The sequence below is a fragment of the Rana temporaria genome, chromosome 11, assembly GCF_905171775.1.
Source record: "Rana temporaria chromosome 11, aRanTem1.1, whole genome shotgun sequence".
Classification (NCBI taxonomy): Eukaryota; Metazoa; Chordata; class Amphibia; order Anura; family Ranidae; genus Rana; species Rana temporaria.
In genome coordinates this window covers 25,891,795-25,917,811 of record NC_053499.1, presented here as the reverse complement: position 1 = coordinate 25,917,811, position 26,017 = coordinate 25,891,795, and the positions used below count along the sequence as shown (strand labels likewise).

Below are 26,017 nucleotides of genomic sequence, written 5' to 3'. Positions count from 1 at the left end.
GGACGGACAGGTGTCGGCGTATGATGGACGGACAGGTGTCGGCGTATGACGGACGGACAGGTGTCGGCGTATGACGGACAGGTGTCGGCGTATGACGGACGGACAGGTGTCGGCGTATGACGGACGGACAGGTGTCGGCGTATAACGGGCGAACAGGTGTCGGCGTATGACGGGCGGACAGGTGTCGGCGTATGACGGACGGACAGGTGTCGGCGTATGACGGGCGGACAGGTGTCGGCGTATGACGGACGGACAGGTGTCGGTGTATGATGGGATGGTTGATGTGTTGAGTGTACAGTATAGTGACAGGTGTATAGATAAACCATGTGTCGGGTGTATCATGGATTAGCCATGTACCGGGTGTATGGACTATCCATGTGTCGGGTGTATAGATGATCCATGTGTCGGGTGTATAGATGATCCATGTGTCGGGTGTATAGATGATCCATGTGTCGGGTGTATAGATGATCCATGTACCGGGTGTATAGATTATCCATGTACCGGGTGTCGGGTGTATGGACTATCCATGTGTCGGGTGTATAGATGATCCATGTGTCGGGTGTATGGACTATCCATGTGTCGGGTGTATGGACTATCCATGTACCGGGTGTCGGGTGTATGGCTCATCCATGTGTCGGGTGTATGGACTATCCATGTGTCGGGTGTATAGATGATCCATGTGTCGGGTGTATAGATGATCCATGTGTCGGGTGTATGGACTATCCATGTGTCGGGTGTATGGACTATCCATGTCCCGGGTGTATAGATTATCCATGTACCGGGTGTATGGACTATCCATGTGTCGGGTGTATGGACTATCCATGTGTCGGGTGTCGGGTGTATAGATGATCCATGTGTCGGGTGTATGGACTATCCATGTGTCGGGTGTATGGACTATCCATGTACCGGGTGTCGGGTGTATAGATGATCCATGTGTCGGGTGTATGGACTATCCATGTACCGGGTGTCGGGTGTATGGCTCATCCATGTGTCGGGGCTCCAGGCTCCTCCCCTCCCCCTCCTCCTCTCCATCCTCAGTGCTCGGAGATCTGCGGGCTGAGGCTGAGGCCGGTGCCCGGGGTGTGATCCCCTTTCCTCTCCGGTGTGATGAGGCTGCTGGCCGGTGCCGGTCTGTGCCTCGCCCTGGCCGCCCTCGCCTTGCTGGCGGTGGCCCTGAGCACCGATCACTGGTATGAGACGGACGCCCGGAGACACCGGGACCGGTGCAGGAAGCCTGGGGGGAAGAGGAACGATCCGGGATACATGTACACCCCGGGCCAGCACCTCCCCCTCCGAGGGGAGAAATCACGGACCGCCCGCGGAGGAGAGCCGCTGTCCAGAGGAGTCCGCCTGATCTCCAGGGTGGGGGAGGTGTCACACCGGGAATACCGGTACCGGGAGCTCCCCTCCCCCCGCCCCTACCTGGCCATGGACAGTCACTGCACCCGCCGCTTCAACTCAACCGTGTCCGGCCTCTGGAGAAGATGTCACCGGGAGGGCTTCGACAAGGACACCGAGGAGCTCATCCTGAAAGGTGGGGGTCCCTATCCGAGAATAGGGGGGGTCACTTATACTACATACCGGAGAATAGGGGGGTCACCTATAATATATACCTGGATGATAGGCGGGTCACCTATACTACATACCGGAGAATAGGGGGACACCTATAATATATACCTGGATGATAACCGGGTCACCTAAAGAACATACTGGAGAATATGGGGGGTTACCTATAGTACATACTGGAGAATATGGGGTTGGGTCACCTATATAGTACATACTGTAGAATAAGGGGGACACCTATAGTACATACTGGAGAATAGGGGGTCACCTATAATATATACCTGGATGATAGCCGGGTCACCTATAGTACATAATGGAGAATATGGGGGGTCACCTATAGTACATAATGGAGAATATGGGGGCTCACCTATAGTACATACTGGAGAATATGGGGGGGTCACCTATAGTACATACTGGAGAATAGGGGACACCTATAATATATACCTGGATGATAGCCGGGTCACCTATAGTACATAATGGAGAATATGGGGGGTCACCTATAGTACATAATGGAGAATATGGGGGGTCACCTATAGTACATAATGGAGAATAGGGGGGTCACCTATAGTACATACTGGAGAATAGGGGGGTCACCTATAGTACATACTGGAGAATAGGGGGTCACCTATAGTACATACTGGAGAATAAGGGGGGTCACCTATAATACATACTGGAGAATAGGGGGGGGACACCTATCGTACATACTGTTGAATAGGGGGGGGGGGGTCACCTATAGTACATACCGGAGAATAGGGAGGTCACCTATAGTACATACTGTTGAATAGGGGGGGGGTCACCTATAGTACATACTGAAGAATAGGGGGACACCTATAGTACATACTGTAGAATAAGGGGGGTCACCTATAGTACATACTGGAGAATGGGCGGTCACCTATATAGTACATTCTGGAGAATAGGGGGGGTCACCTATATAGTACATACCAGAGAATATGGGGTCACTCATATAGTACATATTGGAGAATAGGGGGGTCACTCATATAGTACATACTGGAGAATAGGGGGGGTCACTCATATAGTACATATTGGAGAATAGGGGGGTCACTCATATAGTACATACTGGAGAATAGGGGCACCACCTATGGTACATACCAAGAAACAGCGGGGAACTGACTGAGTACATACCAGAGAATAGGGTGGACCACCTATAGTGCATACCAGAAAATACTGTATACATACTGGAGAATGCATCCCTATAAAGGTGGGGTCTCAGTATATATCATGGGGGGGCCATCTAAAGTACATATCGAAGAATGTGTCCATACAGTAGGGGGGACCACCTAAAGGAACATATGGAAAAATGTGATCATACAATGGGGATACCACTATCTATAATGCATGCTAATATTTAATGTTTTCTGTGGTTAGAAAGTGGTAGTTCATATTGGTATTTGTTTATTGGCATATTTAGTCCAGCTGTGTGGCATGCCAGCTTTCTTTATTTGTGGGCTTAGGTGGTCCAGCTACAGTGCATACTGCCTTATGGTGTCTTTAGGGAAATAGGGGTCCACCTATAGTGCACATTGATCTGTAATCTCGTTAGAGAATGTGTGGTGCACCTATAAATACTTCATGTTGACCAATATCTTTTGGGATACCCCAGGTTTTGGGTATAGAGGGCCCATCCTGATCCTCTCAATACTTTCTATATCTTGTAGTGGTAGAGGAACCACCTTCACACTACTTTATATTTGCAGTAAAAGAGGGGCCACCTTCATAGTATCTTCTATTATATCATCTAGTGGTAGAAGAAACCCCTCCACCTTACTTTCTATTATATCTTCTAGTGGTAGAGGAATCTCCTCCACCGTACTTTCTATTATATCTTCTAGTGGTAGAGGAATCGCCTCCACCATACTTTATATTATATCTTCTAGTTGTAGAGGAATCACCTCCACCATACTTTCTATTATATCTTCTAGTTGTAGAGGAATCTCCTCCACCTTACTTTCTATTATATCTTCTAGTTGTAGAGGAATCACCCCCACCATACTTTCTATTATATCTTCTAGTGGTAGAGAAATCACCTCCACCATACTTTCTATTATATCTTCTAGTGGTAGAGAAATCACCAACACCATACTTTCTATTATATCTTCTAGTTGTAGAGGAATCACCTCCACCATACTTTCTATTTTATCTTCTAGTTGTAGAGGAATCGCCTCCACCATACTTTCTATTATATCTTCTAGTTGTAGAGGAATATCCTTCACCATACTTTCTATTATATCTTCTAGTGGTAAAGGAATCGCCGCCACCATACTTTCTATTATATCTTCTAGTGGAGGAGAAGCCACCTTCACGGTACTTTTTGGTCTATATTCTAATGGTAGAGGAGCCATGTATGGTGCATCCTGGAATAGGTTGCCTTCTAGGAAAGTGAGTGAGTAACTTGTATAGCGCAACAAATGCGAACTTAATGGCCTCAAGGCGCTGGCTTCCATAGTCGTACCGGTCTTTTCAGAAGAGGTGGGTCTTTAGTTTTTTCCTAAAGGCCCAATGGTTTTCCTCCAAGCGGATGGTAGTGGGTAGAGCATTCCAGAGCCATGGTCCTTGGACCGAAAATCTGCGTTCTCCCTTTGATTTGTATCGGGACTTAGGAATTTGGAGAAGGTTTTGGTTGGTTGACCGGAGCACGCGCTTGGTGACGTAAGGTTTTATTTTCTCGCTTAAGTATTGGGGAGCCTTCCCCTGTATACATTTGTGGGTGAGGCAGAGTGTCTCGAATGTCACCCGGTCCTGTACGGGCAGCCAGTGGAGGGACCTCAAGGCCCGGGAAGACTGATTCCCATGGCTTTTTACCTGTTACCAGTCTGGCTGCCGTGTTCTGGACGACTTGTAGGCGTGAAATCTGGTATTTCGGTAGTCCTAAGTAGAGGGAGTTTGCGTAGTCAAGTCGTGAGTTGGGGTCCACTGGTGCAATGTTTTGTCTACTGTGCATAGTAAGACCATTCATGCTGTTTGCATTGGGATATGTCATCTTTGTTGGCTGAGGAGGACCATTCAAACGCATATCATAGGGCACAGGTATATGCATATTATCGCTAAGTTGAGTAGGCTGTGCTATAAATGTTTAGATAATTGAGTAATCTTTCTTTTATAGGGTATCCACTTTGACAAATTATTGGAATGTAGTCGGCTGGCCCTGGGATAGGTACCTATACAGTATGTACTTGGTTAAACAGGGTGCTATATAGGAGGTCTGTGTATAATGGGATATAAAGTCTAGTGAAAGGGGTTTAATTGGTATGTTGGTATGTATACTTTGTATATCAGGGCTGTAGGTGTGTGTGTGTGTGATTCTATCTATCTCTATCTATCTATCTATCTATCTATCTATCTCACATCCGTATATGCTGTATAACACATTTCCTGCATTATAGAAATGAGGACCACCTATATAATGCATATAGGATTACACAGTGCCCTTGATAAGGAAGGTCCACCTGGAATATGTCTGCTGGAATGTATATTCTAGGGTGTATAGTGCTCAATTATACAACCTACTGCTATGTGGAGTCTTGGTATAGAATATCCTCCTCTACACCGCATACTGTGATATGAGAGACTGCTATAGATCCACCTGAATAATGAATGCTGAGATTTAGAGACACACCAGCACCGGGACACTTGGACTTGTAGTCCTGCTTCCCAACAGCGTGTCTTTGACTATCTGGCTAGGTCACAGTGATGGTTTTAGAATGATCTGTAGTGTATCTGGGGCAATATAAATGCTAATGGTCTTCTATAAAGATGTCTTGTAGGGCATGGTCGGTGCTTCACGAGATTGTCCTTGGGCTGTTGCACCTTTTTTTGAAATGAATGAGAATGTCACGTTCAATCTGGGACATGAAGAGCCTGTGTCTAATACACGGTATATGTGTGGAGTAATAACGGAGATGATGAATAGGTAGGTGGGAATGGTTCACAACATTGGGGTATATGAGGCTGAACACTGTCAATATAGCAGGGGAGGAGACATCTTCAGGCTTTTAGTGTGTGTGTGTGTGTGTGTGTGTGTCTAATGTGTGCACGTCTGTTAATGGGGGAATTCATGTTTATGTGCTCTGCAAGGCAGGCCGGATGTATTCGGGTCTTACTAGATGATCATTAGACACTATATGTTTTAGTGTGGTCTTCAGAGATGGGAAGCTCCATCTTTTAAGGGTTTTGTTTGCCTTCCTCTGGATCAGCTGTGGGTTGTGTTCTTTATATGGTGAGTTTCCATTTATTTATGTATCCAATTAGTTTGTTTTGCAAAACATAAAACCATAAAAATATAAACCTAAATAAGAAATAGCAAAGTAATAATAAGACACAAACAAACATAAAACAATAAAACAAAATAATTTGGTTTACATATCCGATAAAGTACTAGCTTATTTAAAGCGGAGGTCCGCCTAAAAAAAAAAGACCTAACTGGTCCCTGCTGTGTTCTGCGACCTGTGTGTTTCCCAGAATACAGCGTGGGGGGGCGTGACCCCTGCGGGAGTCTATTCCCGGAAGTGGGTGCAAATGCCTGTATTATACTGGTATCTGCACCCCCTGAAAGGTGCCAAATGTGATGGAGGGGGTTCCAAAAAGCGGAGGTTCCATTTTTGTGTAGACCTCCGCATTAATTCCACCCCTTCTCCATAAGCCTCCGTTCACACCTGAGTGATCCAAACTGTGGGCAGCATCGCCGCGATTCTGCCCACTATTCGAAATCATGGCAAATTGTTGGATGCCATTACTTCTAAATGGCACCCCAATCGTGGCGTAATTTTTGTCACGCGATAAATCGCACTGTAATAACGACTAATCGCACCACTCAGAAAAGGAGCAGTAACAGCATTGCGCCGCGATTCTGCCTGCAATAGCTTGTTACCTGTATAGAAGGCACCTGGGAGCCAGAAATCTTGCTGATTGGTGATCAAATACTTATTTCACTCATTAAAATCATATAATATATATTATGCGTTTTTCTGGATATTTTTGTTCTGTTTCTCATTGTTTAAAATCTACCATTAAAATTAATGACTGATCATTTCTTTGTCAGTGGTGCAAACGTACAAAATCAGCAAGTGATCAAATACTTTTTTCCCTCACTATATTAAAGGGGAAGTAAACCCTGATGGGTTTTACTTCCACTTTTGTTTCCCTGCAAAGGTCAAGCATAATAGTCTAGTAGGCGATGCATAGTATCCCATAATGTGTCACTTGCCTGAAACCGAAGCCTGTGATGTCCCTGATTTCCTCGCCTCCATGAAGCGCCCATCTTTCACCCTCTTCCTTCCGGATAATGCGGCTTCGGCGGTGTGATTGGCTGGAGCCGCCAGTCACGGCACGATCTCCAATAGAAACGGCCCAATTGCCATTTCTACAGTGTGCCTGCGCCGTTGTTTATGGTGCATGTGCCGTAGACATTGGCGCCTGTCTCTTTTGCAAATCTCTCCTAAACCGTAGAGGTTTAGGAGATATTTATTGCACCTACGAGTATACCTTAAAATGGAGGTTCACCCTAAAAACATGTATTTAACATTCCATTCAGCATAATTCCAACATTTACACTATGCCGTTTTTTTTTTTTCTGTACTCTTACTGTTTTCCACCCGGGTTCTCGCTCCCGCGGGAGTAGGCATTCCTATGCAGAGGCTAGATGATTGATGCCTTGTGAAAAACGTCTCCCCGGCGCATAAGGCACGTCACCAGTTTTCCGAAAGTAGCCGGCTCTATACGGCGCCTGCACAGTCGGCTCTACACGGCAGGCGCCGTATAGAGCCGACTAGCAGTTCGGCTACTTTCGGAAAACTGGTGACGCACCTTATGCGCCAGGGGGAAGTTTTTCACAAGGTGTCAATCATCTAGCCTCTGCATAGGAACACCTACTTTCGCGGGAGTGAGAACCCGGAAACCGGGTGGAAAATAACAATAAGACGGTATGTACGGCAAAAACGGCATTGTGTAAATGTTGGAATTATGCTGAATGGAATGTTAAATACGTGTTTTTAGGGTGAACCTCCGCTTTAATCGAGGCTTACCTGTAGGTAAAAGTGGTTGTAAAGGGTTTACTACCACTTTAATGTGTGCTTTAGAAATTTTTAGGGCTTTTTCACACTTGCTTTGGTCTCTGAAGAACGATGCATGTGCAGAGAGCATGTGAACCAAAGGCCTTCTCATCGCCTGCTTTAACCTCCACACTAACGCGTCGCGTGCAGGTGGCCTTATTCACTTAAATGGGTCACACTTTTTGCAAGCATAGCGTCACAGAGCAACATGGGGTATAATTCCTGCCACAGCATGTGCACACTCATCTACTGCCTCTGGAATGCCTCATAAAAATGCCCCTCAACCACTCATGTGAACTAACCCCCTAATTTCAATATAGTTAGTTCATTGCACCTATGCAACTTGGGAACATGTGCAATATTGCATGCATTCAGTGCTGATCCTGACCTCCTTGGGGCCCTAAGCAAAATGACATGGCACATTAAAAATGAGAAGCGGGGGGCGCTGAGGACAGTGACATTTCACGTTAAAGAAAGTTGAGAAGCGGGGGGAGGGGGTGTTCTGCTGTCGGAAAGACATCTAAGGCCTCGTACACACGGACGGACTGTCCGATGAAAACCGTCCGCCGGACCGTTTTCATCGGACATGTCCGCTGCCGGATTTTGGTCTGATGGTTGTACACACCATCAAACCAAAATCCCCGTGGACAGGATATGCGGTGACGTGGCCGCGACCCTGGAAGGTCAATGCTTTCACGCATGCGTCGAATCACTTTGACGCATGCGAGGGCTTTCGGCCGAGCGGACATGTCCGGTAAGTCGTACAGACGACCGAACATGTCCGACGGACAGGCTTCCAGCGGACATGTTTCTTAGCATGCTAAGAAACATTTGTCCGCTGGAAACCTGTCCGGTCCGCCGGAAAATTGTCCGGTCGGACGTACAGACGACCGAACATGTCCGCTGAAACTGGTCTGCGGACCAGTTTCAGCAGACATGTTCGGTAGTGTGTACGAGGCCTTACATTAAATTGAGAAGCAGGGGGTGCTGACTTCTTACCTCTTCTCCCATGCAGTCAGCGAGTTGAGAAGCGGGTTGAGGGGGCGAAAATGACTTCTCACCAGGCAGGGCCTCTAGTAATTTGGGGGGCCCTTTGCAGCTTTGCGGGGCCCTAAGCGGCTTGCATAGTGAGCCTATAGGGCGGATCGGCCCTGCATGCATTCACTCAGAGCATGAATGACACGCTGTGTCCTGGCGGGCGCTTTTCAGTGCCCTTAATTCTTAATAGCACCTCATATGTGAGTGAGCAACTTGTATAGCGCTACAAATGCGTACTAAATCGCCTCGTATGGACCAGCAATACATGTGTGCTACATCACAGCATAGTAACTTATTGCCATGCAATGTGATTAAAAATAAAAACAAATGGGCACACTTTTGTGCAATTGTTGCAAATAGGGCAAATCACTAAAAACAAACGAGTTGCACCAAAGCGCCCACGCATAGTCACACCCGCATAGGTGGGAACGGAGCCGTGACACGATTCTGCCGACGTGTCAGGTGGGATAGGAATTTAGAGCGTTGATGAATTATTATTTGATATAGGTCAATTTTTATTAAAGATATTGAATGTTAACGCAGAAAATATCACATTATTCAAGAATACAGAATATTGTTTTTTGCTGTGCTAGTTGTGCATGTTCTTGACCTACGTGGTCCTGCTATTCGTCCAAGAATTCCAGTCTTTATAACACAGAACTGCACATCCTTCCATGATATCTTTTATCGTTTTAAATAATGGAACAAGGTTTTTTATTAAAAAAAAAAAAAAGTCAATAGATGGGGTCTTTTCCAGAATATTTTGCCTTAAGGTTTGCGTCTCTTAGGAGAAAGGCTGTGTGCTTTTCCAGATTTAGGTCATTCTTTTATAACAAAGGCTCAAACCACATGTGAATATTCGGAGTGTATAACAGGCCAAACAACTGTTATACTCACCCACCCCCCCCCCCATACAGACAGACACACGAGCGCACGCAATCCACAATCCACCCCCAGCTTCATCATCCACTTAGAAATACATTGAAAACAACCGGAAAGCCGCACTCCGTGAGATCTCACTGACATACTGAGATGGTGACATCCATTTCTCAGCCCCCTAATGAGGTGATATTTTCGGAGGTGGTCAGAGAGTGAAACAGACAAGAAGGGAAGGGGAATATACAGTCTGTTTGTGTATAAGGGATTCAGTCCCCATGTATTCTATTAAAAATGATTGTTTAATAATGAAATCAGAGCTTAGTACTCCAAAATTGCATATTTCCTACGATTTGTTTCCTATGGATGTGAGAGGGAGGAGAGTAATATCAGGTATGAGCAATGATTCTCCTTCCTGCTACAGAGGAACTACCATCTCCAGCATGATGGTGGGGGGCGTGCTGGCATTTCTTGTTCATACTATGTATGTATGTGTGTATGTATGTATGTATGTACTTTGTGCATTGGGCTAACACAGCAAAGAATGTTGGATGATCGACTATGGGACTTTCACTGCAATGAAATCCGTTGACAATCGTTGTATGGGGAAAAGTGATGTCCAATTTTAATTAGAGGGCTGGACAAGAAAATGTTCCAGTTTGTTTTAGAACACAGGTGGCAAGCGCAAGGCACGCGGGCCGAATACGGCCCGCCAGGCCTTGTCATGTGGCCCAAACAGCAGCCTCTGGCCACTCCCTTTTGTTTTGTTTTTCTCACTGCTTCATTTTTCTCTGCCAGGTATACCCAGGCAACAAGGGAAAACATCCTCCTCCTCAGTCCCACGAGCGGCGTGGCTTTGTATTAGCGCATGCGTGGCCGGTCCCCATAAGAACAAGAGTAAACATCTCCCCCTTCCGCTCTGTCTCCACCCCCGCCTCCGCTCTGTCTCCACCCCCGCCTCCGCTCTGTCTCCACCCCCGCCTCCGCTCTGTCTCCACCCCCGCCTCCGCTCTGTCTCCACCCCCGCCTCCGCTCTGTCTCCACCCCCGCCTCCGCTCTGTCTCCACCCCCGCCTCCGCTCTGTCTCCACCCCCGCCTCCGCTCTGTCTCCACCCCCGCCTCCGCTCTGTCTCCACCCCCGCCTCCGCTCTGTCTCCACCCCCGCCTCCGCTCTGTCTCCACCCCCGCCTCCGCTCTGTCTCCACCCCCGCCTCCGCTCTGTCTCCACCCCCGCCTCCGCTTCGACGCTGCTCTCACCTCCTCCCTCCAGCGACGCCCTTTTTTTTGTGAGCAGCCCAGCATAGTGGCAGAGATTGCTGACAGCTCCAGGTACGAATGTATGAGAGAGTACAGATGTGAGGAAACTTTTTTGGGGGGGGGGTGCTGTGGAGGTGGGGGGATGGGAGGAGAGTCATGGGTGCAGAGGTCAGAACCCAGGAGGAGGGGTGGAAATGAGATGTTGCACACTGTATAGTACACTCCTGACCCTGGCACTCTGTACGTAGCGCAATCCTGACCCCCGGCACTCTGTACGTAGCGCAATCCTGACCCCCGGCACTCTGTACGTAGCGCAATCCTGACCCCCGGCACTCTGTACGTAGCGCAATCCTGACCCCCGGCACTCTGTACGTAGCGCAATCCTGACCCCCGGCACTCTGTACGTAGCGCAATCCTGACCCCCGGCACTCTGTACGTAGCGCAATCCTGACCCCCGGCACTCTGTACGTAGCGCAATCCTGACCCCCGGCACTCTGTACGTAGCGCAATCCTGCCCCCTGCACTCTGTACATAGCGCAATGATAATAAAGATTAGATACATAGTTCTACAGATACAACCGGCCCTTTCAGGGAAACCATACTGCTGATGTGGCCCCCCGATGAATTTGAGTTTGACACCCCTGTTTTAGAATGTACCTGCAGACAGGTCCTGCTTTGTTCAGCAGCTGTCTGTGGTGCTGAATATGAACTGTCCATTGCTGTCCGTGGTGCTGAACCTGAATAATACACTACCCATTGCTGTCCGTGGTGCTGAACCTAATTAAAGCGGAGGTTCACCCAAAAATCAACTTTCTGCCATTAGATCCAGCATACTGCTGACATCTGCAGTATGCTGTTTTTTTTTGTACTTATCGTTTTATCAGGCGTTGTTATCCGGCTCCGAGTGGGGGATAGGCGTTCCTAAGCCAAGCGGATTTGATTGATGGGCTGCTAAAGCGCGTCACGCTTTCCGAAAATACCCGAGGTGACACTCGGGTGTTTACGGCGCCTGCGCCTGCCGTGTAGAGCTGACTGCGCAGGCGCCGTAAACACTCGAGTGTCACTTTGGGTATTTTCGGAAGGCGTGATGCGCTTTAGCAGCCCGTCAATCAACTCCGCTTGGCTTAGGAACGCCTATACCCGGAAGGAATCCCCGCTCGGAGCCGGATAACAACGGCTGATAAAACGATAAGTAAAAAAAAAAAAACGGCATACTGCAGATGTCAGCAGTATGCTGGATCTAATAGCAGAAAGTTGATTTTTGGGTGAACCCCCGCTTTAATACACTACCTATTGCTGTCTGTGGTGCTGAACCTGAATAATGCACTACCCATAGATGTCCGTGGCGCTGAACCTGAATAATACACTACCCATTGCTGTCCGTGGCGCTGAACCTGAATAATACACTACCTATTGCTGTCTGTGGTGCTGAACCTGAATAATGCACTACCCATTGCTGTCCGTGGCGCTGAACCTGAATAATACACTACCCATTGCTGTCCGTCGTGCTGAACCTGAATAATACACTACCTATTGCTGTCCGTGGCGCTGAACCTGAATAATACACTACCCATTGCTGTCCGTCGTGCTGAACCTGAATAATACACTACCCATTGCTGTCCGTGGCGCTGAACCTGAATAATACACTACCCATTGATGTCCGTGGCGCTGAACCTGAATAATACACTACCCATTGATGTCCGTGGCGCTGAACCTGAATAATACACTACCCATTGCTGTCCGTGGCGCTGAACCTGAATAATACACTACCCATTGCTGTCCGTGGCGCTGAACCTGAATAATACACTACCCATTGCTGTCCGTCGTGCTGAACCTGAATAATACACTACCTATTGCTGTCTGTGGTGCTGAACCTGAATAATGCACTACCCATAGATGTCCGTGGCGCTGAACCTGAATAATACACTACCCATTGATGTCCGTGGCGCTGAACCTGAATAATACACTACCCATTGATGTCCGTGGCGCTGAACCTGAATAATACACTACCAATAGATGTCCGTGGTGCTGAACCTGAATAATACACTACCCATTGATGTCCGTGGCGCTGAACCTGAATAATACACTACCAATAGATGTCCGTGGTGCTGAACCTGAATAATACACTACCCATTGCTGTCCGTGGTGCTGAACCTGAATAATGCACTACCCATAGATGTCTGTTGTGCATAAAACCTCATACACACGATCGGATTTCCATCGGACAAATCTGTGGAATTTTGTGTGGAGGGTGTCCGAACTTGTTCTGCATACAGAAGGCAGAACTTTTTCAGCCAACATACACATCTACACGGTTTTTCTGCTCTTTAGCCCCACCCTTTGGGCAACTTCTGCTAATGTTGTCTTATGGTTAGCATTGGTTCGGAAAATGTGTGTTTTGTACTGTGGATTTTAGTCCGATGGGCTTGTGTACACACGATCGAATAATCCGACAGCACACATTTGTTGTCGGAAAATTTGAGAGCATGGCTATTCCACATTTGTTGTCAGAAATTCCGACAACAATTGTCCGATAGAGCGTACAGACGGTCGGATTATCCGTCAAAAACCTGCCATCACACAATTGTTGTCGGAAAATCAGATTCTTGTCTTTGGCATTGAACATGAACTATGCACTGCCCATAGCTGTCCATTGTCCTAACATGAACATTGCCCATAGTTTTTCATGGTCTTGAACTATATGCAGTGCACATAGCCACCCACAGTTCTGAATACAAATGGTTCTTCACATTTCAAATATGTTGTGTAATGATGTCAGTGGAGCTGAATATGAACATTAAGTAGTCCACAGGTGCCACTGGTGCTGAACATGAACAGGGCACTGCATATAGCTATCTTTACCACTGAACGTGCAGTCTGTAGCTGTACTTCACACTGAGCATAAACCACAGACTGCCCATAGCTGCCATGGTACTAAACATGGAACAAGGCACTGCCCATAGCTGCCATGGTATTGAACAGGGCACTGCCGATAGCTGCCATGGTACTGAACAGGGCACTGCCCATGGCTGCCATGGTACTGAACAGGGCACTGCCCATGGCTGCCATGGTACTGAAACGGGATGCTGTCCATAGCTCCCATGGTACTGAACATAGAACAGGGCACTACCCATAGCTGTCCACACTTCTGAACTTGAGCAATACTTTGTTCATAGGTGGCAGTAGTGATGCTGAACTTGAACAGTGCACTGAACTGACCATGGCTCTCCATTGTCCTTACATGAACCAATATATTGCTCATAGTTGTGCATGGTCATGAACTAAACAGTGCTGTCCATGGCACTAAACATTGAACACCTCTAACTTGCCCATCGCTGTCCATGGTGCTGAACATGAACCATGCACTGATCATAGCTGTCTACACTTCTGATTTTACATGTATTGTGTTGGGGATACTTTGTTTTATTTGGGGATATTTCTATATAATAGCACAGGGATTTCTTTATTAATATTTATATTTCAATGTAGAAAGGCTTAGTCTGCAGTGTAGCCTCCTGGTGTACTAGAGATTGGTATGTGGTTAACTTTCTAGTGTTTGAGTTACACGCAAGGTTAGTTAGAGGGTGGCTTTAGGGTAGAGCAGTGCACGTGAATGGCACAATAGCGCTGTCCATGGTCATATACTGTAAATAAATGGTGAACTGCACATTCTTGTCTTTGGTATTGAACAATGCACTGCCCATAGCTGCCATGGTACTGAATATGGAACAGGGCATTGCCCATAGCTGCCATGGTACTGAACATGTAACAGGGCACTTCCCATAAACATGTAACAGGGCACTGCCCATAGCTGCTGAACAGGGCACTGCCCATAGCTGCCATGGTGCTGAACAGGACACTGCCCATAGCTGCCATGGTGCTGAACAGGGCACTGCCCATAGCTGCCATGGTGCTGAACAGGGCACTGCCCATAGCTGCCATGGTGCTGAACAGGGCACTGCCCATAGCTGCCATGGTGCTGAACAGGGCACTGCCCATAGCTGCCATGGTGCTGAACAGGGCACTGCCCATAGCTGCCATGGTGCTGAACAGGGCACTGCCCATAGCTGCCATGGTGCTGAACAGGGCACTGCCCATAGCTGCCATGGTGCTGAACATGGGCACAGGGCACTGCCCATAGCTGCCATGGTGCTGAACATGGGCACAGGGCACTGCCCATAGCTGCCATGGTGCTGAACATGGGCACAGGGCACTGCTCATAGCTGCCACGGTGCTGAACTTGAGCAATACTTTGTTCATAGGTGGCAGTGATGCTGAACTTGAGCAATACTTTGTTCATAGGTGGCAGTGATGCTGAACTTGAGCAATACTTTGTTCATAGGTGGCATGGATGCTGAACTTGAGCAATACTTTGTTCATAGGTGGCATGGATGCTGAACTTGAGCAATACTTTGTTCATAGGTGGCATGGATGCTGAACTTGAGCAATACTTTGTTCATAGGTGGCATGGATGCTGAACTTGAGCAATACTTTGTTCATAGGTGGCATGGATGCTGAACTTGAACACTGAACTGCCCATAGCTCTCCCTTGTCCTTGCATGAACCAATATTGCCCATAGTTGTGCATGGCCATGAACAATACAGTGCACAGTTCTGAATGTGAATGGTTCTGAACATTAGAAATACACTGTGAAATGAATTCAATGGAGCTGAACATGCAGGGTGCACTATTTATAGGTGTTCATGATACTGGACTTGAACAGTGCAGTGCCTATAGTTGTCCACTTTTCTGAATGAGAACATTACATTTTTCTTATGTTTCAATGGTGCTTCACACGAACAGTAGACCAACCATATAGATGTTCATTGTCTAGAACAGTGGTCTCCATACTGCGGCCCTTTGCTTGCCTTTTATCCAAGCCTTGGGGCACCATTTGTCCCACTGACTCCAATGTGGGGGCACCATTCTTTCTACTGACTTTTCGTCCTTCTGACACCAGCAATGGGGCACAATTCCTTCCAATAATACCATCAACGTGGTTCTATTCCTCTTTCTACCAACTACGGGCACTCTAGCCCCCCCTAAAGTCTAGGGGACAGTGAACCGGCCCTTTTGGTTGGATAATTTGGAGACCCCTGGTCTTGAACATCAACAGAGCTCTGTCCTTTGCTGTCCACAGTTCTGAACATACACAGTACATTGTCGTCGGGTGTAGGTGGTGCTGATCATGAGTAACACACTTGCAGTGGTTGTCCATGGTATTTATCGTGCACAGTCCATAGATGTCTGTTGGTAATGGTGAACATGCCAAGTATGCTTTCCATATCGGAGAGTGATGCTCATGAAAGTGAACACATTATCTCTGTAGCTGCTCATCACAATGGATGTAAACTGTGCATTGTATATGGCAGGGGTGTCCAAACTTCTTTCAAAGAGGGCCAGATTTGATGAAGTGAACATGCGTAAGGGCCAACCATTTTGCCTGACATTCTTTGAACCAATTAAAATTTGGTCTAAGTGTGTTTGTTCGAGCACTAATACACTGCCCAACACAAATTCTCTTGCCTTTGTGGCTGTGTGTGGTGAAGAGATGAGCGTGGGCGCGTTATACCGTATTTATCGGCGTATAACACACACCTTCACTTTAGGAGGGAAGTTTCAGGGGAAAAAAATGTAAATAAAAAAACTGAAGCAAAATAAGGGTCATTGCCATGAATGCAGCCTCACCATTGCCATGAATGCAGCCTCTCCATTGCCATGAATGAAGCCTGATCGATATCCATCTGCAGTCTTCGGAGGGAAGGGGGACACGGGATGAGCACCAACAGATTACATACAGGAGAATCTCCTGTTTACACAGCAGCCTCTTTATTCCAATTTGTCCCACCTCCTATGATAGACAGAGCAGTCGTCCAATGGCAGCCCAGGAGACGGGACTTCCTATTACAGATGTCGCTGAGTAAACAGGAGTTTCTCCTGTATGTAATTTGACAGTATTCGTTCCCCCTCTCCCTGTCCCCTCCGAGGCAGCGCCGATAAATACAGTATATATCCAAATTACCAGGGGGGCCACATTAAACTGGAACAGGGGCTCCAATTGGCCCCCGGGCTGGACTTTGGACATGCCTGGTATATGGTGACTTTGGACGATAAATTGGTATACACTGTCTGTGGCTGTTTGTTTTCAGACATAGCTGTCCATTGATGCTGACTGAGAACAGGATACTGCCGACACCAATACATAACTGTGAACATGTAGTAGAGCTGGGCGATTTTGGCCCAAAAAAAATCAGCGATTTTTATTTTTATTTTTTTAACTTGATTCACAATTCAAATCAATTTTTTTTTTTTGGAGTTTTTAGGCGAGGCCGCGGCTTCGGCCTAGTCCGCCGCGATCCTGGGAAAACGCCGCAGACTAGGCCAGAGCCACGGCCTCGCCTAAAAAAAATCCTGCTCGCCGCGATCCTGGGAAAAGGCTTCGGCCTAGTCCGCGGCCTTTTCCCAGGATCGTGGCGAGCTGCGGGCAGGATTTTTTTTTAGGCGAGGTCGCGGCTTCAGCCTAGTCTGCGGAGCGCCGGTCCTATGGAAACAAAAATCGATTTGGTCAAAATCTGAATCGATTTGACCTTCGATTCACGATTCAAATCGTTTTTTTTTTGTTTTTGTTTTTTCCTAGCCCTAACATGTAGTATACATTTTCATAGATGACTGTTAAATACTCCCAACACAAATTCTATAGCTGTCCATTATACTGGCACAAGATAAAAAGGAATGTCTGGACAGCCGCACTCCAAAAATATTGCTTTTTATTGATAAAACAGGATCACAAAGTGCATGCCACTGCAAACAGGACACCAGCTGACGCGTTTCACACTATTACTTAGTGCTTAGTCATGATCATGACATGCTGCCCATAGGTGCCCATAGGTGTACATGACGATCAAGCGTGCTTCCCATAGGTGTACATGATGCCAGAAATAATCAGTACAACATTTCAGGTGTAGAAAGCGAACGTACGGTACATGCAGAATAAACGCACAGCTCCAACAAAGGTACTGAACAGTTACCTATAAATAAACACTACATTGCAGAGCGCAATTTTTCTCCCAGATCGGTGTATTAACCTCAAGGAACCTTGCACCTCATTTAGAGCTATGCAGTGCGGTAGTTGCCTACCTGGCATGAATAATATGATTCACTTAACTGAGCTAAGTGTGTTTCTTGGAATAATTGCACTTTTTGCAAAGAAATCATGTCCTTCGTTGGAACAAAAAAAGGTGCGAAGACACGGAAGCATATCGGTGCTCATTAACTCTTCAACTGCTTTTTATCTCTTTTCAGCAGGGGGTCCATTGTGGGGACAATTGTGAGCTTTGTGGAGTAGATCGTCATATGTGATTGCTGGTTTACATAAGCGTGGCCTCATTTATCAAGTGCTGGTGACTTTTTCTGTGGTTGGAACTGAAGTGGGATTTATTTCGATTTTTTTATTTTTTTATTTTAAGTTCTGGCAGGGTGGATTTGATTTAAATTGCTAGTAAAAAGGCTTGATTTTTCTTTGTTTTAAAAAATAAATAAAGCTTGAGATTTTTATATATATATATATATATATATATATATATATATATATATATATATATATATATATATATATATATATATATATATATATATATATATATATATATATATATATATATATATATATATATATATTTAATATATATATATATATATATTTAATCATGTGTGTGTTTTTTTTTTTTTTTTTTTTATATAGAGATATCGCTCTATAATTTTTTTTTTAAAGACCAACTGTCATCTGTGTCCCGCAGCGGCTCCTCCTCTGACCCGCTGTTGACTCAGACAGCCCTATTTATTTTAATGGACTGGTAGTTAAAATCTTTAATGTTTGCAAACAATATGAAGCTTTCCTATTTAGAATAATAAGCTAAACAGTGATATCAGAACCAATTCAATCGTACAGTTTGTAGTGTACTTAGATTTGCAAAACAATGGGATAAAGGAATCTTCCTGAACTTTGTTTTATCTCACGGTTACTGTGAAATTGTGTGAATGCATTGCATGTTATCTTGGATGTTGTACGTCGCCGCGCTTTGCTCGACCTTGAGGGTTGAGAGGATTCACGTAGAGAAAAACGTTGTTTTTTTTTTTCCCATGACATGAATAACGGTCGTGTGTACACAGCATAAGACTGCTGGAGCATGGGGAGAAGAAGCTGTGGGGACTGATGTAGCTTTGGGGAAGTGCAGAGGATTGGGTAATCCCCTAGACCAGGGGTCTGCAAACTTTCTAAACAAAGGGCCAGTTTATTATCATTCTTCAGACTTTAGGGGGGCCGGACTGTGGCCAGTAGGAGTGGAAATTTTCCTGGCATCAGGGGGAGTAAACCTCGCCACATTTGGTATCAGGTGGAAGAGTCTCGCCCCGTTGTTGGTATCACTGGGAGGGCTAGTGCCCACGTTGTTGGTATCACTGGGAGGGCTAGTGCCCACGTTGTTGGTATCACTGGGAGGGCTAGTGCCCACGTTGTTGGTATCACTGGGAGGGCTAGTGCCCACGTTGTTGGTATCACTGGGAGGGCTAGTGCCCACGTTGTTGGTATCACTGGGAGGGCTAGTGCCCACATTGTTGGTATCACTGGGAGGGCTAGTGCCCACGTTGCTGGTATCATTGGGAGGGCTAGTGCCCACGCTGTTGTCAGTTGGGAGAATAGTGTCTTGTATCATTGGGAGAATAGTGCCTTAGGGGCTGGATAAAGGCGCGCAAAGGTCCACATTCGAGTCTCCAAATTATGGACCTGCAGTTGTTCAGGAACTACAATTCCCATCATTCCTAGTCATGTCTGTGAATGTCAGAGTTTTACAATGCCTTGTGGGATGTGTAGTTCCACAACAGCTGGAGGGCCGTAGATTGGAGATCCCTGCCCTAGACCAACTGGGACAATTAACATCACTGTTACGGCCCAACTGCAAGGGATCGTTTTTTAGTTTCCTGGCGTGGGGCTTTTATATATATATATATATATATATATATATATATATATATATATATATATATATATATATATATATATATATATATATATATAATATATTTAATATATTTGATAACAAACTTTCTGCTTTCTCAGGGTGGGGGCTGTTCAATGATTTTGTGAATTCAAGCTTCCTACCGGCATTGCTTTCCAGCACTCGTTCCATTCATTTCCATTATCTGATATCGGCCATGCTGAGTCAGGCTGCTTGTGGTCTTATCACAAATATTAAGTGCTATACATATCTTCAGGAAAATCTCCACTAACAACCATTATGTCTCAGCACTGATGATTTCAGATAAGTGCTAAAACTTCAAACAGCCTCTGGCACTTCCATGGAACCCATAAACAAAAATATATTGCTGATTACCGATCCTTAAAGTGGAATAGGAGGGGGATTTGGGACTTTATATGAGGCAAGTGATCAAATATCAAGTAGAGAAATAATAATTTATTCTGGTTTGTAGACATGGCAGATTACAATAATGTTTTTTTTTTTTTATGACCAATGCTTAAAGTGGAGTTTCCATCCCAAATTATTTTTTTTTAATTATTGTGCTCATTAGACCTTAAAAATAATAAAAAAAAATGATCTTTTTACTCATCTGGAAATGCCTGTTGCTATGCGGGCCCACAAAATCTGCCTTTTGGAATCGCCTAGGATCCTGACATCATCTCCCTCTAATGCTCCTGGGAAATGTGTCATCATTTCCCAGGATGCAGTGCGCTGCCCAATTATCACTCCCCATCCAAGACTTCCAGGAAGTAAGTGCTTGTGGGATTCACAATGCCCACAAGCAAAATGACAACGGTGTGGACATAGTTTATAAAACTATCTTTTTTGAATATCTATGCGGAGCGGCGGCGGATTGTAAAGTAGTAAGTGTCCCGATTTATATTCCAAAAACGCAGGATGAAAGGACATACATTTAAAAAATGCTAATTGTGGTTGGAACCCCGCTTTAAAGTAGAATTCCTGGCTGACCATAACTATTCTTAAAAATGTTTCCAGCGCTCTGTGTATAATGCAGTCCTGTGCCCAACTCCTTGATTACCCCCTAGATGTTAACCCCTTCCCAGCCAGTGTCATTAGTGCAGTGACAATCTTTAATATTGGCACTGATTAATGTATTGGTTTTACTGGAGGTGTCAATGGCAGTTATTCAGTTTCCGAAAAGTGTCAGTTAGTTTTAGATTGTCTGCCACACTATCACAGTCCCAATATAAGTCACTGATCGCTGCCATTGGTAGCTTTAAAAATAAAAATAAATCGGTATATCCCATAGTTTGTAGATGCTATAACTTTCACAAACCAAGGTGGATAAAAATCGGGGATTAAAAAAAAATCTGATTTTATTTATTTTTTTAAAAAAAATGTTATCACATTATTTTATTAAAATGCTTTTGGATTACAAATCTAAATATATATTTTTTTCTATTTAAGATGCATTAATGATTTAGTTTATACAACATGAAATGGAGCTTGGTTATGTAGCATGAGGCTGTATATTCTGCAATATTTACATTTTTGGTAAAATTATTCACTGAATGTAAGCTGAGATAACGGGGGGGGGGGTGCAATGGGACAATTGCCACCCCCCCCCCCCAAAAAAAAATATTACCAACTCGGCAGCAGACCAGCAGCGGTGCCAAGAGAGACCGCACCGCCATGCCGCTGGCCTGGCCTCTACTGGCCAACGCACTGCACTGGTTGCTATCGCTTGCTGCCTAGCAACCAGTGAGTGACATGGCATGCTATGACGTATGTGGTGTTCCTGGTTTAGGTGCTCCTGGGAAGTTCCAGAGATGTTCTACTGCTGACTTAGGTAGACAAGTGATTAGAGACCCAACACTGCTGGCCCATATTTGTACCCTGCAATAAGGAAGATATCGCTGACAAATTCTGGTGAGGTTCAGTCGTGGTTCACATTTATGCGATGCAGGAACCAGTGCGATTCCAGTGCGGGTTCCCACATCGCATACCGCCTGCTGGCAGTTTACACTGACATCTGTGAACCGCTGGGGGTGTCAATGCAAAGTTAATGACACCCCCAGATCGGTTTGTCCGTGCAAACTGTCAAAAGGTGTAGGAATCGGATCACACCCATGCGATCTGATTCCAGTGCGGACCAAAAAAAAGGTCCTGCACCCTTTTTGGTGCAACTGTAATATTTCAGTCCTACATTTGTATGGCTGAATTCACATCGCACAGGCATGGCAGGGGCAGTGCCCCACTCTGGATCCGCCCCTGATGCACTGCAATTTTACAGTAACAAAGAGATAAAACAGAGTTCAGGAATATTCCTTTTTACCCCCATTGTTTTGCAAATCTATGTAAACTACAAACTGTATAATTGAAGAGAAATTCATCTGTACCAGGCTCTAAGTGTGTGTGAGGAGGAAGTGCAAGCAGTAAAAATGAAAGTGAAACCTTCTAAGCAGCCTATAAACCTTGTGATCTTTCTGCACATTGCTGTAAATGCTTTATTCCTCCCTTGAGGAGCAAAATGGCAGCAGGCTGTAAAAGAGACCCACTTTGGAATATCTTAAAGTGGAGGTTCACCCAAAAGTTAACCTCTGCTTTCCGGAAGCCCCCCCCCCCCCCTCCGGTGTTGCATTTGACACCTTTCAGGGGGGAGGGGGTGTAGATGCCTGTATAAAACAGGTATTTGCACCACTTCCTGGTATAGACTCCAGCGGGAGTCCAGCCCCTCCGCGTCACCCCTCCCCCCGTTGTGTTCTGGGGAACACTCGGCTCCCAGAACACAACGGGGACCAGCGGGAACGGCGCAGCACGACTCGCGCATGCAGTAGAGAACCGAGCAGTGAAGCCGCAGCGCTTCACTTCCCGATTCCCTCACCGAGGATGGCAGCCGAGAGACGAGCGATTGCTCGGCTTCGACTGCTGATGTCGCGGGCGACCTGGACAGGTAAGTGTCCATTTTTTAAAAGTCAGCAGCTGCTGTATTTGTAGCTACTGGCTTTTAAAAAAAAATCAAGTGAACCACCGCTTTGACGTTCACCTACCTATGGGTAAAGCAAGTATGCATGCAGAATGCAAGCAATGCAACAAAGAGATGCAAGGCCTGGTTGCCCTAATAAAAACAACACCATGAGAAGACATGCTGTGATGAAAGGATCGTGTCTTTTTACGTTTTTTTTTTTATATGTAGACCCAGCTGATATATTCAGTTTAAGTTCTTTTGTTTTTTCAAAGATTTTTTGTTTATGCACTTCAGTTACTAAACATTGATGTTTAAGCGAATACAAGAATATATAATGTTGTTTTTTTTTATAAATAAAAGAATTTTAAGTCGTTTTCCAATTGTGTGATTAACCTATTAACCGCTTGCCGACTGCCTCACACAGATTTACGTCGGCAGAATGGCACGGGCAGGCAAAGCAACGTGTGTGTGTATATATACATTGCTATGAATCCTGCCTTTGACGAGCGTGCGCCCCCGCCTTGGCCTCTGCGACCGTGCCCGCGTGACACGCGGACTCGATGTCCACCGGTGTCCCGCGATCGGGTCGCGGAATGGCAGGACGGGTAGATGTCTTTGTAAACAAGATATCTCCCTGTTCTGCCTAGTGACACAGCACTGATCGTCTGCTCCCTCTTATCGGGAGCAGTGATGTCACACATAGCCACGCCCCCTAACAGTTGGAATCGCTCCCTAGGACACGCGTAACCCCTTCCTTGCCACCTTGTGGTTAAGCCCTTCCTTGCCAGTCACATTTATACAGTAATGGGTGCATTTTTATAGCACTGATCGCTGTATACATCTGGTCCCAAAATAGTGGCAGATGTGTCTGACATAATGTCGCAGCCACGATAAAAATTGCCGCCATTGCTAGTAAAAAAAGAAAACAATAATAAAAATGCCATAAAACTACCCCCTATTTTGTAGACGCTATAACTTTTGCACAAACCAATCAAACGTTTTTTGCGGGAGAAAAAAAAAGTGTGTGTGTGTGTAGAATACGTATCGGCCTAAACTGAGAAAATTCTCTTTAAAAAAATAAATACATTTGGGGATATTAATTATAGCACAGAAATATTGCTTTTTTTAATTGTCGCTCTATTTTTTGTTTAAAGCGCAAAAAATAAAAACTGCAGAGGTGATCAAATACCACCAGAAGAAAGCTCTATTTGTGTGTGTGTGTGGGGGGGGGGGGGGAACGTCAATTTTGTTTGGGAGCCACGTCGCAATTGTCAGTTAAAGCGACACTGTGCCGAATCGCAAAAAGTGCTCTGGTCTTTGGGCAGCCAAATGGTCCGGGTATCGCTCTGATATCGCGGTTTTACTAACCTGACAGCTTATTATTCTAAATGGGAAACCTTAATTTTGTTTGCAAATATTTGCAGATTATAACTACCAGCAAGAATAAGTCCTTACATTTAAAGAGCACCTGTCATTTCAGATCCTTCATAGCAGCGCCTGTTAGCGGGCATCCACTCACCTGCTGCGCGCCACGTCCCTCACCTTGTTGGGTCACTACCGCATCACCAGCCATCCCATTAAAGTGAATGGGACTGTCGGCAAGTCAACAGCAGGTCAGAGGAGCCGCCGCGGGACAGATGACAGTTGTTCTTTAAAAATTATGATTTAAATCGAGTTGATTTAAATCCAATCCACCCTGCCACAAACGCAAACCAATTATTATTTTTTTTTTTTTTTTTTTTATTTAGTCAAAGGACATGGTTCCAAGACATACAGCAGAGTACGGCAAACCAATTATTATGCACTTATTGTTTTTGTACCAAAGACAGTAGAAGACATTTGGTGCCCCAAATTTATGAAGAAATTGGATTTTAACGGTTTTATTTGTGGAATATATATATATATATATATATATATATATATATATGTGTATATATATATATATATATATATATATATATATATATATATATATATATATATATATATATATATATATTCTTAGAATATAAAAAAAAATATTGTGTGTGTTTTTTTTTTTTTTTTGCATCTTTTTTGCATTACTTGCATTCTGCACACATACTTGCTTTACCCATAGGTAGAGGAACTTCATTAAAATATATCTAAATTGTCATTTTTTTTATTTAGTAGAAAAAAAAAAGTGGTGATCTTATACCGCCAAAAGAAAGCTCTATTTGTGTGAAAAAATATGATATAAATTTAATTTGGGTGCAGTGCTGCATGACTGCACAATGGCCAGTTAAATGAGTGCAGTGCTGAATAGGAAATAATGACCTGGTCATGAAGGGGTCATGTGGGGGTAAAAATTTCCGGAGCTCAAGTGGTTAAACTGCACTAAGCGCCATCTTCTTCTGAACAGGACATATACCATCACCTACATTCAATTAAAAACAAGCCGCAATCTGTTGTGTGATAAAACGCTTCTATTTCATGCTTGTCCACGTCTGGAACCATCAGGCAGTAATAACAATGTATAGTCGCTCTTCGCTGAGAATGTGTGAGCTGAAAAATCAAAATCTTTTCCTTTCTCCGGCATTGGGGGGGGGGGGGCTACACCTGTTCTGTGGATAGGTGTGATATTCGTCATGTATATAGTGGAGGAAGTGGGCACAGATATGGAAAATGTGAGAGGTTTGGGCCATAAAAAGGAGGAAGAAGTGATAATCGCAATAAATGATCTCTGCATCATACGTGGCGGGGGAGAGTGTGGAGCTCAACCGCGAGCATCTTAGAGAGGAGGCTGTGGGGGATCATTCACACCACTGGAGGGGCCCTGCTGGGGCACAGAAAAAGGGGAGTAATTCTCCTTATTGTGGCACACCGAGACATAAGGAGCATTGAACCCTTGCAGTGCGGGGGGAGAGGGGCCCACAGCCAGGGTAGATTCCTTGGACCTTTTTAAGGGCTCATTTACACTAGAGCAGTGTTCTCCAAACTGATGTGGCCCTTTGTTTGCGCTTTTCCGGCCCTTGAGGTAATGTTCCATCCATTGACACCAACAATCGAGCATAATTTCTCCAACTGACATCAAAAGGGCAAAATTGCTTCCACGGATACCAACAATGGGTCACAATTTTTTCCAAAAACAGGGCACAAGTCTTCCCACTGACACCAATGATGGGGCACAATTCCTTCCATTTACACCAACTATGATGCATAATTCCTTCTATTGATCCCAATGATGAGCCAATAATCCTTCTACTGACACCAACAATGGGGCACAATTCCTTCC

At 45.3% G+C, this 26,017-nt stretch overlaps 1 protein-coding gene across 1 annotated transcript in view; it reads left to right on the top strand.

Annotated features, from left to right (window-relative positions):
- The first annotated feature begins 1,006 nt into the window (after positions 1–1,006).
- Positions 1,007–26,017, top strand: part of LOC120917154 (transmembrane protein 178B) — a 79,888-nt gene continuing 54,877 nt past the window's right edge. Inside the window, exon 1 of the mRNA XM_040328238.1 lies at positions 1,007–1,534. Coding sequence (XP_040184172.1) covers positions 1,108–1,534 — 427 coding nt within the window. The 5' untranslated portion in view covers positions 1,007–1,107. The remainder of the gene's footprint in view (positions 1,535–26,017) is intronic.